This window comes from Spermophilus citellus (genome assembly GCF_964194105.1).
Source record: "Spermophilus citellus genome assembly, chromosome: 3".
Lineage (NCBI taxonomy): Eukaryota > Metazoa > Chordata > Mammalia > Rodentia > Sciuridae > Spermophilus > Spermophilus citellus.
This window is the reverse complement of record NC_138184.1, coordinates 111,113,228-111,130,465: the sequence shown is the minus strand read 5'-3', so window position 1 is coordinate 111,130,465 and position 17,238 is coordinate 111,113,228. Positions and strand designations below refer to the sequence as shown.

The window sequence follows — 17,238 nt, the reverse complement described above, 5'->3', positions numbered from 1 at the left end:
TTTAGAATATTTTCTAAAAAATAAGTCAAATTAATTTTAAGAATTTTAAGGGGTTTTCTGTTGGTTCATTTGTTTGTTTTATGGTGTTGGGGATCCAGGGCCCTCATGTATACCAGGCAAGTGCTCTACCACTGAGCTACATCACCCACCTAGCTTAAGGTTTTTAAAAAATATCATTTTATTATCTTTTCAACTTGAAAATAAAAAGAGTTTTATAATAACGTTTTTACCATATTGAAATAAGTAAAATAAGAGATGAAAGTAATAAGCATATTGATTATAAACATCAAGTAATAAAAGTAATAAATTTAACAGAACTTATAAATTAATATAAGATGTCATATTTTATTTTTTGTTTTGAATATTGAGGTTGAACACAGGGCCTTGTTCATGCTAAGCACATACTTTACCATTGAGCCCTAGAATGTCATATTTAAACTTTAATAGTGCAAGCTACACACAAATACATTATCTTAGTGGTTCAAAAATTACTAGTGAGGATATTCTGTACCTTTTATTTCACATTTAAAATGTGCATGTGTGTGTGTAGGCACACACAGAAAATGTGAGGTGTGTGATATGGCAACCACTAGCCACATATGGCTATTGTGCGCTTCAAATGTGACTAATTTGAATTAAGATGCGTTATAAGTATAAAAAAATATACTGGAATGTGTACATGTACTACCAAAAAAGAATGTAGGCCAGGTATGATGGTGCATGCCTATAATCACAACCACTCAGGAGGCTGAGGCAGGAAGATGGAAAGTTTAAGGGCAGCCTGGGCAATTTAGATTAGCCTCTGTCTCAAAATGAAGAGAAGAAAAAGAGGGACTGGGGATGTAGCTCAGGGATAAAGTGCCTGAATTCTATCCCCAATACTGAAAAAAAAGTAGTAATTCAAAATATCTCAATAAATTTTATATTGATCACATTGGAATGATAATCTTTTTGATTAAATAAAAATATTATTGGGATGGAGGTATAGCTCAGTGGTAGAATAAGTGTTTAATCTGTGCAAGGCTCTGGGTTTTATCACCAGTACCTCATAGATATACACAAACATACATGCACACACACTTTCTCTCTCTCTCTCTCTCTCTCTCTCTCTCTCTAAATATATATATATATACTATGTGCATATAATTATATACTTAAATATATATACATATATAATTATATATTTAAGTTTATAATTATATAATTATATATATATTTAAGTTTATAATTATATATTTATATATATGTACTTATATATATACATATATAATTAAAATTTAATTTTATCTGTTTTTCACTTTTTAAAATATGGCCAAACTCTAAAATTATATATTTGCTTTATAATTGTGTCTATGTATTACATTCTTTTTCTATTGGATAACACTATTATATGTGTGTGTGTGTATATGTGTGTATAAATTGATTTCTAATAATCAGAAGATACATTCTTTTGAAATTATCTCTAAACTGTCCTATTCAAATATAGGAAATATATTTTCCCTTGTGGTCTCGTCTTTTTAAAATAATCATGTGCTGCTTTTATTTTTTACTATCATAAATATACATAATATAGAATTTACTATTTTGGCCATTTTTAATTGTATCATTTCATGGCATTAAGTATATTCACATTGTCATGCAACCATCACCATCATCCATCTCTAGAACTTTGTATCCTTCCAAACTAAAACTCCATAACCATTAAACAATAACTCCTCATCTCTCTCTCCCCTCTTCTCCTGGCAACTATCTTTTTATGTTTGTCTATAGGAATTTGACTACTCTAAGCCAGGCATGGGGGCTCATACCTGTAATCCCAGTGGTTCAGGAGGCTAAGGCAGGAAGATAGTGAGTTCAAAGCCAGCTTCAGTAAAAGCAAGGTGCTAAGCACACAGTGAGACCTTGTCTCTAAATAAAAAATACAAAATAAGGCTGGGAGTGTTGCTCAGTGGTCAAGTACCCTGAGTTTAATCCCTGGTACAAAAAAAAAAAAAAAGAATTTGACTACTCTAGATGCCGCGTACAAGGAAAATCGAAGAATATTTGTCCTTTTGTAACTGCCTTACTTCATTTAGTCTTCCTTAAATTCATCCATGTTGAAGCATGTATCAAAATTGTATTCCTTTTTTTAAAAACTTTGTTTTATACCTTTATTTAATTTATTTATTTTTATGTGGTACGGAGGATCAAACCCAGCACTTCCACCTGCTAGGCAAGCCCTCTACCACTGAGCCACAACCCCAGCCCCATCCTTCTTAAGCCTAAATAATATTCTGTTGTATGTATAAACCATATTTTGTTTATCCATTTTTCAGCTCATCTAATGATGGACATCTGGGCTGCTTCCACCTTTTGGCTACTGTAAATAATACTGTGAACCTGGGTGTACAAATGTCTTTACATGGTTTTGCTTTTAGTCCTTTTGGAAATATATCCCAAAGTGGAATTACTAGATCATAAGGTAGTTTTATTATTTTTGTGTAACTACCCTGCTGTTTTCCATGGCTGCTATATATTTTACATACCCGCAGCAATGCACAAGTGTCCCAATTTCTCCACATCATCTAACACTTGTTCTTTTCTTTTTTTTAAATAATAGCCATCCTGATAGGTGTAAAGTGATATGTCATTGTGGTTTTGGTTTGCATTTCTCTAATGATTAGTGATGTTGAACATGTTTTTATGTGTTTATTGGCCAACTGTATATCTTCTTTAGAGAAATGTCTCTTCAAATTATTTGCCCATTTTAAAAGCAGGTTGTTTTGTCATTGTTAAGTTGTAGGGGTTTTTTTATATATATTTTGGGTATTAATCCTCTGTCAGATATGTGATTTTACAAGTATTTTCTCCCATTCCATTTTGTGTCCTTTGAACCACAGAATTTTAATTTTGATCGAGTCCAATTTACCTGTTTTTTCTTTTATTGCCTGTGTTTTTCCAAGAAATCCTTACCAAAACCAATGTTATAAAACTTTCCCCTGTGTTTTATTCTAAAAATTTTATAGGTTGGTTATTGTTTTGTTTGAAGTTCTGTGGATTGAACTCATGGTGCTCTATCAATAAGCAATATCCCCAACTCTTTTATTTTTTATTTTATTTTGAAACAGAGTCTTGTTAAGTTATCATTGCTGGCCTCAAAATTGTGATCCTCCTGCCTCAGCCTCCTGAATAGCTGGGATTACAGGCATGGGCCACCACACCCACCTATTCTTATTGTAGTCACTCTAACTTTATAGTATGTTTTGATATCTGGAAGGGCACCTGACTCCCCTTCATTATTCTTGTTTTTCAGTGTCTTTAATGTTTACCCACACATTTTCTTTTGCACATGACTATTAGAATCAGCTTAACAAGTTCCAACAGATATATTATTGGAATTTTGGCCAAGATTGTGTTATTTTGATAAATTGGTCTTGAGAAAGTTGACATTTTTATAATAGTAAGTTTGTATTTTGAGGAAACATTATTCCTAATCCCTATATTCCTATTACCACCATGGTTCCTAGTACTTTTTCTATTTGTTTATGTTATACCCAGATTGCCTATGTGGAGCAGCTCTGTCCAATAGAACTTTCTGTGATAATGAAAGGTTCTATGTCTGTGATGTCTGATAGATAACACTCATCACATGTGGGTATTGAATACCTGAAATGTGGCTAAGGCAACTGAGGAACTTTGCCTCTTCCAGCTTTTAGTAGTTGTTGGCATTCCTTAGCTTGTGGCCATATTACTCCAGTCTATTCCTGTGTTGTCACATTTTCTTCTACAATCTGTGTTCAAATATCTCCCTGCCTCCTTTTTGTAGGATTACATGTGATTACATTTAGGACCCACCTAGATAAATAAGAATAATCTCTCCATATCAACACCCTAAATCACATCTGCAAAGACGCCCTCTCCACTTCCCACACAAGGTAATATTCACACATTCCAAAGATTAGGACATGGACATCTTTTGGGACCCAGTTTTCAACCTACCACAAGGATCCAGTTTGGCTGGGATAGGGGATTCTTGGGGTAATAGGAATGATAACAACTGTCAGTTACTGAATGACTTGCACACAAGTGTTGTACTAGGCACTCTCTCTGTGCTATTCCATTTACTCATTACAAGAACACTGTGTAGGCCATCTTTGATGACTGAGAAATGATGATTAATAGAAATTGAAAGTCACAGGAAAAATTGGTTACAAAGGAAAAGCAATGAATTCAGCTTTGGCTGCATTTAGTTTGAGGTCCCAGTAGGCGAAGCCCAAGAAAGTGTCAATCCCCCATAGAAGCCTTGCAAGAAGTTCTGATGACCTCACCTACTACAATTTTCTTTTAAATGGTTATACTCTTTTCTACTTTGTTTTATTTGGGTTTTTTAAATTTTTTTTAGTTGTAGATGATTGTAATACCTTTATTTTATTTATTTATTTTTAATGTGCTGCCTAGATCAAACCCAGTGCCTCACACATGCTAGGCAAGTGCTCTGCCACTGAGCCACAACCCCAGCCCTCACCTACAATTTTCTACCTTAGCTCTTCTCTTCAGAAGAAGCAATTTATAAGGAGCACTGAGTGAAATCAGAACTGGGTTCATGACTTCCACTTACTAAATTTGTGAAATAGATAAATCACTTTATTTCTCTGAGCTTCAATTTCCACATCCGTGAGGAATATATGACATGATATATATGACATTTAAGTGTGCAGACTGTTATAAACTTTCAAATGTTTATGAAAAGAACAACAAAAATGTAAATATGTCAACCACAAGTATTTTAATTTGAAGGTGATATATCTTAAAGCTAGCTGGATCCTAAGTAATGTTAACATTATTTTTGCAAGTCTATTTTCAGCTCCCTTTCCCATTATCCATATGACTATTCTGTATCTCATATTCGTCACTGAAGTTCATAAGAGCTACCTAACACCAATTCTTTCCCTTTCTAAGAGAATAATCTAAACTCATAAAGATAATTAAGGCCATCAAGCATGAACACCTCTGTCCTCATATTTAAAGGTTTGTCTTGTGGAACTCAACTTATGATGTCCTCAACTCATAATTTTTTACTTTAAAATTATATACACATCAATTGTACTTCAAATTTTTAATTTTGATCTTTTCATGAGATAGCAATATAAGATACTCTCTCATGATGGTGAGCAGTGGCAGAGAGCTACAGCTCCCAGTTGACAAAACAATCACAGGGATAAACAACAGACACCCTCCAGTACTGTGTTTACTAAACTATGATGTTCAGTAGGGTAGGTGTATTAAATGCATTTTTTACTTAGAATATTTTCAACTTATAGTGGCTTTGTCAATTTGGATGTAACCCATCATAAGTTCAGAAGAATCTATATGTTCACTTTAGCTCTTTTAGATCTCAGAAGAAGAAATATTCTTTTTTTTTTTTATCCAAAGTGAATAATTCTTTTCATATGTGTTCTTGTTGCAACTTCTTCCATCTTTGGCTCCAGGTCATGTAATCAACACCTTTATGGACATCTTTATTTTGAATCTTTTCTCTCCAATTCAGAATCTTGAAAACACAGTCAATTATTTCTCCATTCACCCTTCCTACCATATTCCCACACCCCATGTCCTCAGCTTCTTCTATTTCAATATTGGTCAATGGCATTATCAGAAACTCCAGTAATATTTGTCATTTTTTATTCCCTTCTTTCCTTCTCATCCCTGTGCCCATTCCAGTTAACGGTCAAGTCATGATAGTGATACTGCTAGTTACCAGTGATAGGTTCTGTTTCCCCAGGTGTTGAAGTGGGAACCTCCAAAAAGTGCTGAGACAAGCATAGAAAGCAAGTTTTATTTAAAAAATAGTAACACAGACTTTTCCTGGGAGGAAGAAAGGGGCCATAGCTGGTATCCAAAGAAGTAGGAATATCCTGCCCCTCTAATAAATTTTAAATTCTCTCTGTTCTCCTGCCCTCTTCTTCCCATCCTGTGTATGGGACCAGTTGGCAGGGGAGGGGGGGGGGGGGCGCGGGGAATGCACCAAAAAGCAAATGGACTAGGGGAAAAGGGCCAAATCTGGAGTGATCCAGGAAGTAAGGTACAAGCCAGTAGGTATCAATTAGCAACTCTTATAACTCCCTGCAGAGAGGAATAATTCCTGAGGCAGGTTACCTTAGCAACAGGCTGGAGCAGGAGTGGGGGGGGGGGGCTTTGGAAAGAGGAGGGGAGAAAGGACAGCATTTGATTTCCTTTTCAACCAGCCCCCACCTTCCTGATTGGACCTGATTATTTATTATCTATATTGACCATCTTTCTGCTCCCTGGCTTCAGCAGGGTTTAGGTTCATCTTCTCTTGCCTTGTCCTACTATCCTATTGGCACTATCCCTCTATCCTTTGCACTGTTTTTGTTCTTGCTCAGATTGTAGTAGCCTCATTTCGTCTCATTTCTGTTCTCTCCTGTCACCCTTCACACTGCTGCCATGGGAATCCTTCTAAAATAGATCTGTTCTTGGAATACTTCAGTGGTATTCTATTACAGGACAAAATCCAAATTTTAGAAAATGATATCCTCATCCCATTGCTGTTGGTTCCAGAGGTATTCTTCTTTATATCCTTATAGCTGTAGTCCTTCTGTCTAGAATGTTTTATCTGCATCCCACTCTCCAACACCATTTGCCTGGTCAATTTCTGCTCCTCTTGTACTACTTAATTCAAACTTCACATCCCCTTTGCAGCCTTTCCAAATCTCCCCAGGAAGAACTGATATGATCTTTTTGGAACCTCTGGTGTGCCTTATATCTGACTTTATCATTTCATCTGTAATGTGTTTGATTCACCCTATGAAGCTCTCTTTGAGACCAGCTTTGTATATATTTAGTGTTTAGCACAATGTCAGGAACAGAGAAGGTGCTCAGAAAACATTTGTTAAATTAATTAATTAATTATAAAACATTTGAAGTCATACTATGCCCTAGATAATAAGGAGGGAGTATTGATACAATTACTTTTGGATATTCACACAACCCTACAAAGAATATATATTTATCTCATATTTAGGGATAGTGATGGTTCAGTACCCTAGTGTAAACTACAGAAGAAAAGGAAATTAAGCAAATTGGCAAACCCTTCACAAGTCCCAGTAAAACATGGGACACTTCCCAACATATCAGAGAGCTTAAAGTTCTACTGGAGTTGGAGATAAGTATTCTTTTAAAGCATTTGCATTCTTTCTGCTCTTTGATCATGAATATTAACATAAGCTGCATTTATATTAATGTTATTTATTTTATAATTGCTATTGATATTTCATTGTGCCAAATGATAAATGGGAGAGAAATCAAAACTAACATCAGTGCTATAACTTCCTTATAGGGGCAAGGGGCACAGACTCTGTGAACCAAAGAATTTCTTGATTTGAGAACTGCCAAATCCAGAGATTTTGGATTGGGGCCTTATTTATAAATTTATACTGGTGAGGACTTATTTTCTAAAGAGAATACATTTTGCCAGATTTGACCTGAAAAATAATTTTGAAGTAAACAAAATTCATTACACTCTTATCCCAGGTACATAAAGTACTCACAGTATTTCCTGGTTGCCTGAGGCTACCTCTCTCTTCCTCTCCCAAACAGGTCTACCTCCAAATACAAAACAATCTCTGTGGCCTGAACTGCTCTTTCTGTATGAAAACATACCTGTGTCTGTTTTCCAAATGTGAGGAAACTGCTTCCAACAGTCTGCCATTTAGAGATCGTTTGATAAATTACACTAACATCATATTGAGTAAAAATTCCAGGAGATTTTGCATTATTATCTGTAGTGTTTTAGATGACATAATACCTAACCCTGGGAGCCAATCTAATAAAGGGATGTTCTCACTGTTCCATATACTTTCCATGTCTTTTCATGGTTCAGGGGCTTTAAACAAGCTGAACCTTCTTCCTGGAATCACCCTCCTCCACCACAACCTCCAGTGCAGTGAACTGCTACTCATTCTTCAAGACCCGGATCAATGTCCCTTTTTTAAGAAGCCCTCTCTAATTCCCCAGATTAAGTTGGTTATTTATTCCCTTTTGACTTTTATAAAACATTGTGTACTTGTCTCAATTTCTTTGATCTTTTATGCACTCTTAAATTGACTTCTGAGCAACTTATATTCCCACCAATCCAAAGTACCCAATAGCCTCCATGTGGCTAAATCAAGTGTCGTACGTCAGTCCTCGTCTTCCTTGACCTCTCAGCAACACTCAATGCTACTGACCACCACCTTTTATTTTCTCTATTCGGTCTTCTCAAAACGCTTTTCTCCTGGCTTTCTTGACACAACAGTCTTTGACCTCTCTTTTCCTTCATCTCCTTTGTTGACTCATCTTTCATTTAATCTTTAAATATTGGAGTTCCTTAAGGCTGTGTCCTGGCACCTTCCCCTTCTCCCTTCTCCCACTCAACAAGCAAGCTCTTCAAGACGCATGGCCTTAATTATCCTACATATGCAGGTGACTTTTAGATTTACATCTCCAATGCAGACCTCTCTCCTGAGCTTCACACTTCCACAAACAGCCACCTATTTGTGTTTCCCTGGGGGAGTTTTTGAATATAGCAGACTCAAAATTCCCATTGTTACCTTCCTAAGAACAGCACTCCCATCCGTGCACTAGCCTAATTAGAAACTGGGGAGTTATAGTTGACACACCTATCTCTTCCTTATTATCATATCCAATTGGTCATCCTTCTGACTCTTCCTTTTAAATGTTTCTCTCAATGTCAACTTTTCTGCATCTCTACTGCCACACAATTATCACCTGACTACCACCATAGCAGACCCATCACCCTAAATGCACTTAATGCCTCCAGAATAATTAATTCTACACTGCAGGTGGAGTGCTTTTTGATAATTCATTCATTCACTTATTCATCAAAAAATTTTATTCAGCCCTTACTATGTGCTCACTTCTTAGAGGTTGATGATAAATGTGACCAAGACCACTGTTCCTGCTCTCCTAGACTTCTACAAAGAGTATGGTTGGGGGATCTAACTTAATTGGGTGGAAGTGGTATAGAAAAAGAAAATCCTCTTTCCTCTGCTCTCATGCCAAAATCAACACAAGAGACTTCTATGACCTACAAAGTTAGGAACTTCTCCTCACCAACAAGCAAGCAAGAACTTCTGGGTGTCCTCTACTCCAACTCAGTTCTGTTACAGTCTACCCAGAGATACTGTCAGATCCCACAGGATGAGGGCTCAGTCCCTGAGGATGCAGCCACACACCTTTTAAGTGCCAATTACAAGCTGCAGGTTGTTTCACCTGTGCTTTGGACCAACTGGCTATAAATCAGCATTCCCACAACCCTCTTCTCAAGTTTGACTAATTTGCTTAAGTAGCTTATAGAACCCAGGGAAACACTCTTATGTTTGCCAGTTTACTATAAATGTTACAAAGGATACAGATAAAGACATGCATTGGGTAAGAGAAAGGAGAAGGGGCACATGCTCTCTATGGACCAGCAATTTCCACATGTTCAGTTATCTGGAAGCTCTTCAAACCCTATCCTTTTGGATTTTAATGAACATTTCATTGCATATCTAATACTAATAGACTTGGTGGGGAAACCTAGAAAGGCCTGTCTGTTCAGAGTCTCCCTGGTCTCTCTGTATAGCATTCCTACCTCCTGGGTATAGGACAATATCCCTTCTGAAATGGGGGGGAGGCTTATCATTTACTATCTTATCAGATAAGATATTTCAAAGAAAGGTGATAAAATTAGAGTTTCTATGACTTGTCTTGGGGGAGAGAAGAGCACAGCATGCCAGTGAACATTAAAGGCAAAGTCCAGAGGGAAGCAAGCCAGGCCCATTTGAAGATCTGCAAGTAAAGAAGCAATGTGGGATCAAGATGAAGCCACAGAGATAGGGCAGGGCCATAAAACATCTAGAATTTATCCTAAAGTCAATAAGAAGACATTAAAGAGTGAATGATGAAGCAGAAGAATGTGTTCAGATTTACGTATAAGACAACTTGTGTTCCAGACTAGAGAGTGAATTGGAAAAGCAGTAATAGTAATTGGGAGAGATGATGTTGGCCTCCAATAAAGTAGAAGTAGTAGGGACAGAGAAAAATGGACAGATTTGAGAGATGTTAAGAAGGTAGGATCAATAAGATTTAGTGATTGATTGTTATAGTAAGAATGATGGAGTGATCAAAAAATGACTCAGATTTTTAACTTGGACACCTTAAGTAAGTGAGATCAAAGATTGGAAGTAGGCTTAGAAAAGTAGGTGATGAATTCCAATTTGGATACACTGCATTTGAGTTTTCCTTGGAAAATCTATGTGGAGACTTTTAATAGGCAATCAGGTAGACACATGGCTGTGGAATTCTGAAGGCAGATCTAGATTTTGATCATATAAATGTGGGAGTCTTTTCTGGGTGTGGTGGCTCATCCCTGTAATCCCAGCAGCTCTGGAGGCTAAGGCTTGAAGATCCTGAGTTCAAAGCCAGCTTCAACAAAAGCAAGGCACTAAGCAACTCAGTGAGACTCTGTCTCTAAATAAATTACAAAATTAGGCTGGGGGGCTGGGATTGAGTGTCCCTCAGTTTAATTCCCAGTACCCACCACCACCACTCCAAAAAAAGTGGGAATCTTGTGAGTGATAATTGATTCCTGGGAGTGGACAAGATCACTCACAGACTAGAGAAAAGAAAAAAAAGACAGCCAAAGACAGAACTCAAGGAAAATATTCAAGTAATATGCATTTTTAAGAGAATGAATAAAAGAATAAATAATAAAAAGAATCATTTAGAAGAAGGGACTCTTTCCAGTGCTATCTAAATACTGCTACAGATAAATAGATGATAGATAGATAGATAGATAGATAGATAAAAAGATAGATAATTGCTACCAAATCAGCTGCTACCCTATTTATGTATAAGGCAAAGCTGTTCTTAGGTTTCTCAAATGGTGAAAATGTTATTAAACCAAAAATAATGGAAAATAGGAGCAGGAAAAGGCATATCTTCAGCCAGGCACAGTGACACACACCTGTAATCCCAATGACTCAAGAGGCTAAAGCAGGAAGATTGCAAGTTTGAGACCAGCCTCAGCAATTTAGGTCCTAAGCAACCTAGTGAGAACCTGTCTCAAAATAAAAAATTAAAAAAGCATATCATCAGGTCTTTTTTAGAAACATATACTCTTATTAGTCTGCATACAAGAAACACCTTAAAATATGAACTGCATTAGAAACAATTTGATGCTTGTTTAATGTTCACTTCACCCAGATAATCTGTTTAGCCTATCTGATTACTGGCTGTTTGTTTGGCCAGTCAGATTTAGCATCAAATATGCTAAAATCAGCCAGTTGGGATATACCTGAAAAATGTTTCTCAAATGTTCCTTTGCATAGATGAGTTTATTGGTTTATATCATTCATATATATTATTTATCTGTGTTAGGAATTGTCCCTGGACTAATAACAAACTTGCTTTAGAATCCATTAATTTTCTGTAAATCATTGAGAACTCCCAAGCCTCACTGGTTGCCTTGAGAATATACACATTATAGAAAATGTTTTTGACTAATTCATTGCAATAAAATTGTAGTTCTGCAACTTGTAATAAAATTCTGGCTTATTTGAACTAAGAAGAAAAAAAGAACAAAACTATTAAACCATGAAGCCAACTTGTCACTTGAGAATTTGTAAACCCATCTTCTCTTCTCTCACTTCTTCTCAGAATTGACAGAAGTAAGAATAATTTTGTTTGAATGGAAAGCATGCTCAAGCAACATTTCTAGACAAGTTGAATTTCACCAAGTACTTTTTCTTACAATCAAACTATAGCAAATTTATTTCCTAGATAAAGAAGTTGGTTTATGTATTTGGGGGGTTTTATGTTCTACTACTTTCCCTTAAGTAGACCATTTCAAACTTTTGCATGTATAAGCAAACCAGTTATTCGATTAGCAGCTCTATTTATTTCATCAGAGTTCCACTATTTTATATATAGTCAATGTCTCCGTTTAAGCCAGAAGGAATTTATGGTTTCTGAGATCAGGAATTTAACTGCTTTCTACAACTAAAGGATAAATTAGTACTTAAATTACCCTTTTAAGACCCAATGTTTGTTTCTAAATGGTACTCAAATGCTTTAGTTACAGTACCACTATTGTGTAGTAACATCATATGAATAATAATAATAATAATAACATGAAACTAGTACAAAATTAAAAAGGGATAATGTGGGACCCTGTGCTAGACATTCTGACAAGTCTTGATTTAAAATATATCCTATTCCAGCTGGTTGCAGTGGTGCACACCTCTAATCGAAGCAGCTCAGGAGGCTGAGACTGAAGGATTTCGAGTTCAAAGCCAGCCTCAGCAATTTAGTGAGGCACTAAACAATTCATTGAGACTCTGCCTCTAATAAAATATTTTTAAAATGGCTGGGGACATGGCTCAGTGGTTAAGTGCCCCTGGGTTCAATCCCCAGTACCAAAAAAAAAAAAAAAAATCATATTCCATTTTCCTTTCAAAGAAGGAACAAAGGATATGGAAAACCCTTTTCTCCCATCTAGCAGCTAGAAAATATATAAATGTTCTCTATGTATTTCTTGGAATTCCAGGCACTAGAGATTGTCTGACAGATTATACTATATCCAGATTTTTACTTAGTTAAGCAAAAACAAGTCCTAAAATCCTTACCAAAGCTAAGCCCAATGGAGATGATGATGGTTAATGATGGCTCACTAATCAACTTGCTTTTTTAAATATTTATTTATTTATTTTAGTTGTAGTTGGACACAATATCTTTGTTTATTTATTTATTTTTATGTGGTGCTCAGGGTCGAACCCCGGGCCCCGCACATGCTAGGCGAGTGCTCTACCGCTGAGCCACAATCCCAGCCCTCAACTTGCTTTTAATCAATATCATATTAGAGGGATCTTTCTTAATTCATGAATCTGAACATATGATAGAAAAAAAATAAGACTGTATCTCTGCTAACTGAAATAGGGACTTAAATTATGGCTGTCTCTAAAGCAATCAATGCTCTAAATCTCTCCTAACCCTGAATTGCTCCTAGTTGGCCCCACACCTTGACAACTCTCTCTTGAAGAGTTGAATGTGCTGAATTCACAAGAGAGATCCAAGAAACTGTCCCCAAAACTGGCTGCCTCCAGGAGACCTCAACTCCTGAAACTTGTAATACCAGACTCTGATACTGGCAGTAAGGCCTTCATGCAGGGCCAAACCAACCCACAGGAAAGCAGGTTTGGATCCGTTATGCAGCTTGAGGGATTAATTTTTGGTCTACCTGTCTTATATATGTCTTGTGCAGATGTCAAAATCTCTGCTGAACTGTGTCTTTCTCTGGTGATTCTCACAGATTCAAAGAATGAATTTTGTGTACAGTCAGCAAAGTTCTGAAAGCTCCAGGAAGAAGAGGAAGGTCAGCGAACCAGTGAAAGTCTTCATCCCTAACAGAAAATGAAAGTTAGATGCCTTCACTACATTTATTTTAAAATAATTTTATTTTGCAAAGATATGTGTTAAGTATCTTAGCTGGAAAGTAAGATCTTATCACCAAAACCTTTTTCTAAATTTGTTACTCAACTTCTTTAGTCAATTTACTGTTAAGCTACTGAGTAGGATATGGGTTCACTTTGCCTCGAATCTCCAGGGCTGCCTTGGAATAACATTACTTCAAACCTGAGTTAAAGACAACCCTTTTATTTGTAAAAGAACCACAACAGCTATAAGATGTTGTTCCCAAAGGAAAGAAGGGTTTTCTTTGTGTAATTAAACTATCCAGGTATTTAGACTACTCTGAAATGTTTTAACTTGTTGTAACCTGTATGCTGGAATGCCTCTATAGCTTTATTAAAATTCTCCCAGAGTTACATAGGATATGTGTGGTGATGCTTAGCCAGGTGTGATTTGTGTTAACTTCAGTCATGAGGTTGATCAGCTAAGTGTGGACCAGCATGTGCTCTCCTTGTAAAGTTCCTCAATTCTTACCCCTATTCTGTTGGCCAGTCCAAACCAAGGGACATGCTATAATTCAAGTGTCTGTCTCCCTTTTAAGGCCTATGTTAAATATTTCCCAGTAAATACTTCAGTTTATCCATCTGTAACCTACAAATGATGCTATTTGTCCCCTCCTTAATCTGGAATAATTTTGATAGACTTAAAGTATTATTTCTATTAATGGACAATTTTAATGTTAAATGTATGTGTTTTATAGTTAAATAAAACCAAAATGCAAGGTATTTTTTACTCGTTTTTTTTTCCACATTGTATAGTGTCTTCACTTAGATCAGTGTGTTTTCTTCAAATGTAAAGTGTAGTGAGGCAATCAGCACCTGAAGTGGTTATTAAGATATGGATTACTGAGCCTGCCTCATTTCTACTAAATTAAACTCATGGGAGTTGGACCCTGTAGAAAATTCTCAGGATTTTAATGCACATGAAATAATTGAGAATCTGTGACCTCTGACCCAGACTAAAGAGAGCCTCTGGGCTAGATATACACAAGTACCAGCAGAAAGCTATGTGTTACAGTAACAGGGAAGAAAATCCAAGGGAGTCTGCCTGTCTAGCACCACCCCTTGCTGGACTCTGACCATCCAGGGCAGCCTACCAAGTGGGACCTTGATCTGGGCTGAAGCACCAGGACCTGGGGGGAGGGGGGTAAAGGGAGTACATTTTCCCTGCCCAGTATATTAAGTGGATTCATGTAAGCCTGCTCTGCCACTAAAGGAGAAGGAGGGAAAAGGTATTGGGTTTATTATATCCTTGATAGAATTGTAGCCTGAGTCACCATAATTTCTTTTAAGAGCATCACATAAAGAGATTAGCTGTCTAGTAGAGGGATTAGGTTTGTTTTGTGTCTCTCCAGAGAGCAGATCTAAGACCAAATTGGCGAAAGCTACAGGAGGTCAATTTGGCTCAGTAGAAGGAGGAGCTTTTAACTTCACAGGTTGTCAAAAATTTTAAATAGGCTACCTTGTGAGGTAATCATCATACCTTCACTGCAAGCCTTTGAATACAATGGAGTTTTACGGAGACTCTAGAGTCTTTGACCTGGCAAAGCAAATTATGTAATCAGTCAATTTGGATTTCAGAAGGAACCATTTTATTTAAAGGGGGAATTGAGTTCTCAATCTTACAGTTGTCAGTAAGATTGACAAATCCTTTAAGTCAAAGTCTACAATCTGTTTCTAGAAAATTTCTGTAGTGATTTTATTATCTGTTAATACTCCTCTCCCGATGGAACGATTATATTGCTGCCAGTGGGTGGAATGTGTGTTTCTGATGCAGCATGAAGCAGTAGAAAGAAGTTGCTGAGCCTGTGCCTTTGGCTGGGCTCACAGGGAAGGAGATTTGTTATCAGGAAGATCTGAGAAACATGAAAATATGAACTAGCTGATTTTATACAGCATAGCTCATATATGCAACCAGCTATCAAGATCAGAGGGTATTCAATTCCATTTACCAAATGATTTATTAGAAGGAAAGAAATCTTTTCTCTAGTCGATCCATTTCTGTCCCTAACAGAATGATATGAATAAACACAGGGAGCTGGAACTTCCAAGAAAAAAAAAAAAAAAGATGACCTAGGCCTCGAGCTGGGAAGCCTGAGCTGAACCAGACTAGCCCCTCCCTCACCCTGACTGTGCTTGCTTCTTCAGCACAATTATAAAGATTAGATGACGATAGCTTGGAAACTGGGACATTGTTAAATTAAAAAATTATGCAGAGGAAGTTTGAATTTGGCTGTTTGGGGTTTTTCTGTCTTTACAGAAAGTTAGTCTAGCTGGAAAGAAATGGGTGAGGCTCGTGATTGCCACCAGCCTTTGAAGCCAGGCACTGAAACCGCACCTTCATTTCCCCTCTTGCAGGTCCCTCTGGTGTCTGGGTTCTTTCATTCTCCAGCTCACTTCTGCCAGGAAGAAGCTGGAAATAGTGATCAATGTTGAAGTTGCATTCACATTAAGTTCAAAGTTACTTTTAAATTTTCACTAACCATTAAAGCCAATTTTCAATGTAACTTAAAATTGTCAATTTATGTATGGTTTCAAACCAAACAATATTGGATCTTTAGGGACTTTCATAGATTCTTATAGTAAAAATAATTCTCAGTTATAGTTGTCATTTAGAAATATGTCATCCCAAGTAATAAGATGAAATTTATACTGTGCTTGAAAGAGTTAAGGCAAAATCTTCCACACTGTGAATCTAGATTCTATACAAGTGAGAAAATGCCTAAATGTATCCTCTTTAGAAACTATAAGGGTTTTTTAGATAATATTTTAAGTGTGTTTATGTGATTTGTGTACTGAGGTCCTGGCTGAGACTTGATACATAATTTTCCATTTCTATGGAAGACAGAGAGAGCATCAGTGAGGGCATCATTATTTTGGTTTAAAAAAAAAAAATAGCCGAGCACAGTGGCGCACATTTGTAATCCCAGTGGCTAGGGAGACTGAGACAGGAGGATCACTAGTTCAAAGCCAGTCTCAGCAACAGTGAGACACTAAGTAGCTCAGCGAGACCCTGTCTCTAAATAAAATACAAAATAGGGCTGGGGATATGGCTCAATGCCCCTGAGTTCAATCCCTGGTATCCAAAAATAAATAAATAAGGTAAATAAAAGGGCCCTTTTTTAAATTAGTGGGCCTTTTGATTATGCAATGGTAAAGTCGAGTTCTAATCAGAAATGGCAATGCTTAAGGGTCTAAGTAGCTAATCTGCTCATATTATGTCCTCTTGGGTTTACTACATCTCTGCAAATAAAATAGGGCTTCATCTTCTGGGAGGGTCAAAGTTGTTGAGATTCACTCTTATAGCTCATAGTTACCCTGGCTCACTCTCTGCAGGGGAAACTGGTCCCTGCAGCCTAGCCAGAAGTTGGATTTTAGATTTGCTCAGTAGGGAACCCTGGGAAAGGGTTTGGCCAGCTGTGCTGATTTATTCAGCATCTGAGTTTTTCCTGTGTTATAATTTGATTGTGTTATCCCTGAACCTTCAGTAAATTCTCACTAAATGTTTTAGAGTGATTTTTGTTGTTTTGGTGGTGGTGGTACTGCTATTTGGGGCTGGGAGAAAGTCAGGGCTTCACATGTGCTCTACCACTGAGTTACATCTCCACCTTACTCTGGTCTTAACTGTGCCACAGGGTCAGCAGTACAAGGGTTTCTCTGTAGCAGGAGATGGGGCAGCCTAGTTGAAGCAGCCATAAACACTTAGGAGACATTGGTGGAGTGAATAAGCATT

At 36.9% G+C, this 17,238-nt stretch overlaps 1 protein-coding gene across 3 annotated transcripts in view; it reads left to right on the top strand.

Annotated features, from left to right (window-relative positions):
* Positions 1 to 13,453, top strand: part of HORMAD2 (HORMA domain containing 2) — a gene marked incomplete at both ends in the record, with an annotated part of 82,788 nt that extends 69,335 nt beyond the window's left edge. For all 3 annotated transcript variants that reach the window (XM_081286144.1, XM_081286143.1, XM_081286145.1), the window contains one exon: positions 13,349 to 13,453. In XM_081286144.1, coding sequence (XP_081142270.1) covers positions 13,349 to 13,453 — 105 coding nt within the window. The remainder of the gene's footprint in view (positions 1 to 13,348) is intronic.
* Positions 13,454 to 17,238: the final 3,785 nt, after the last annotated feature.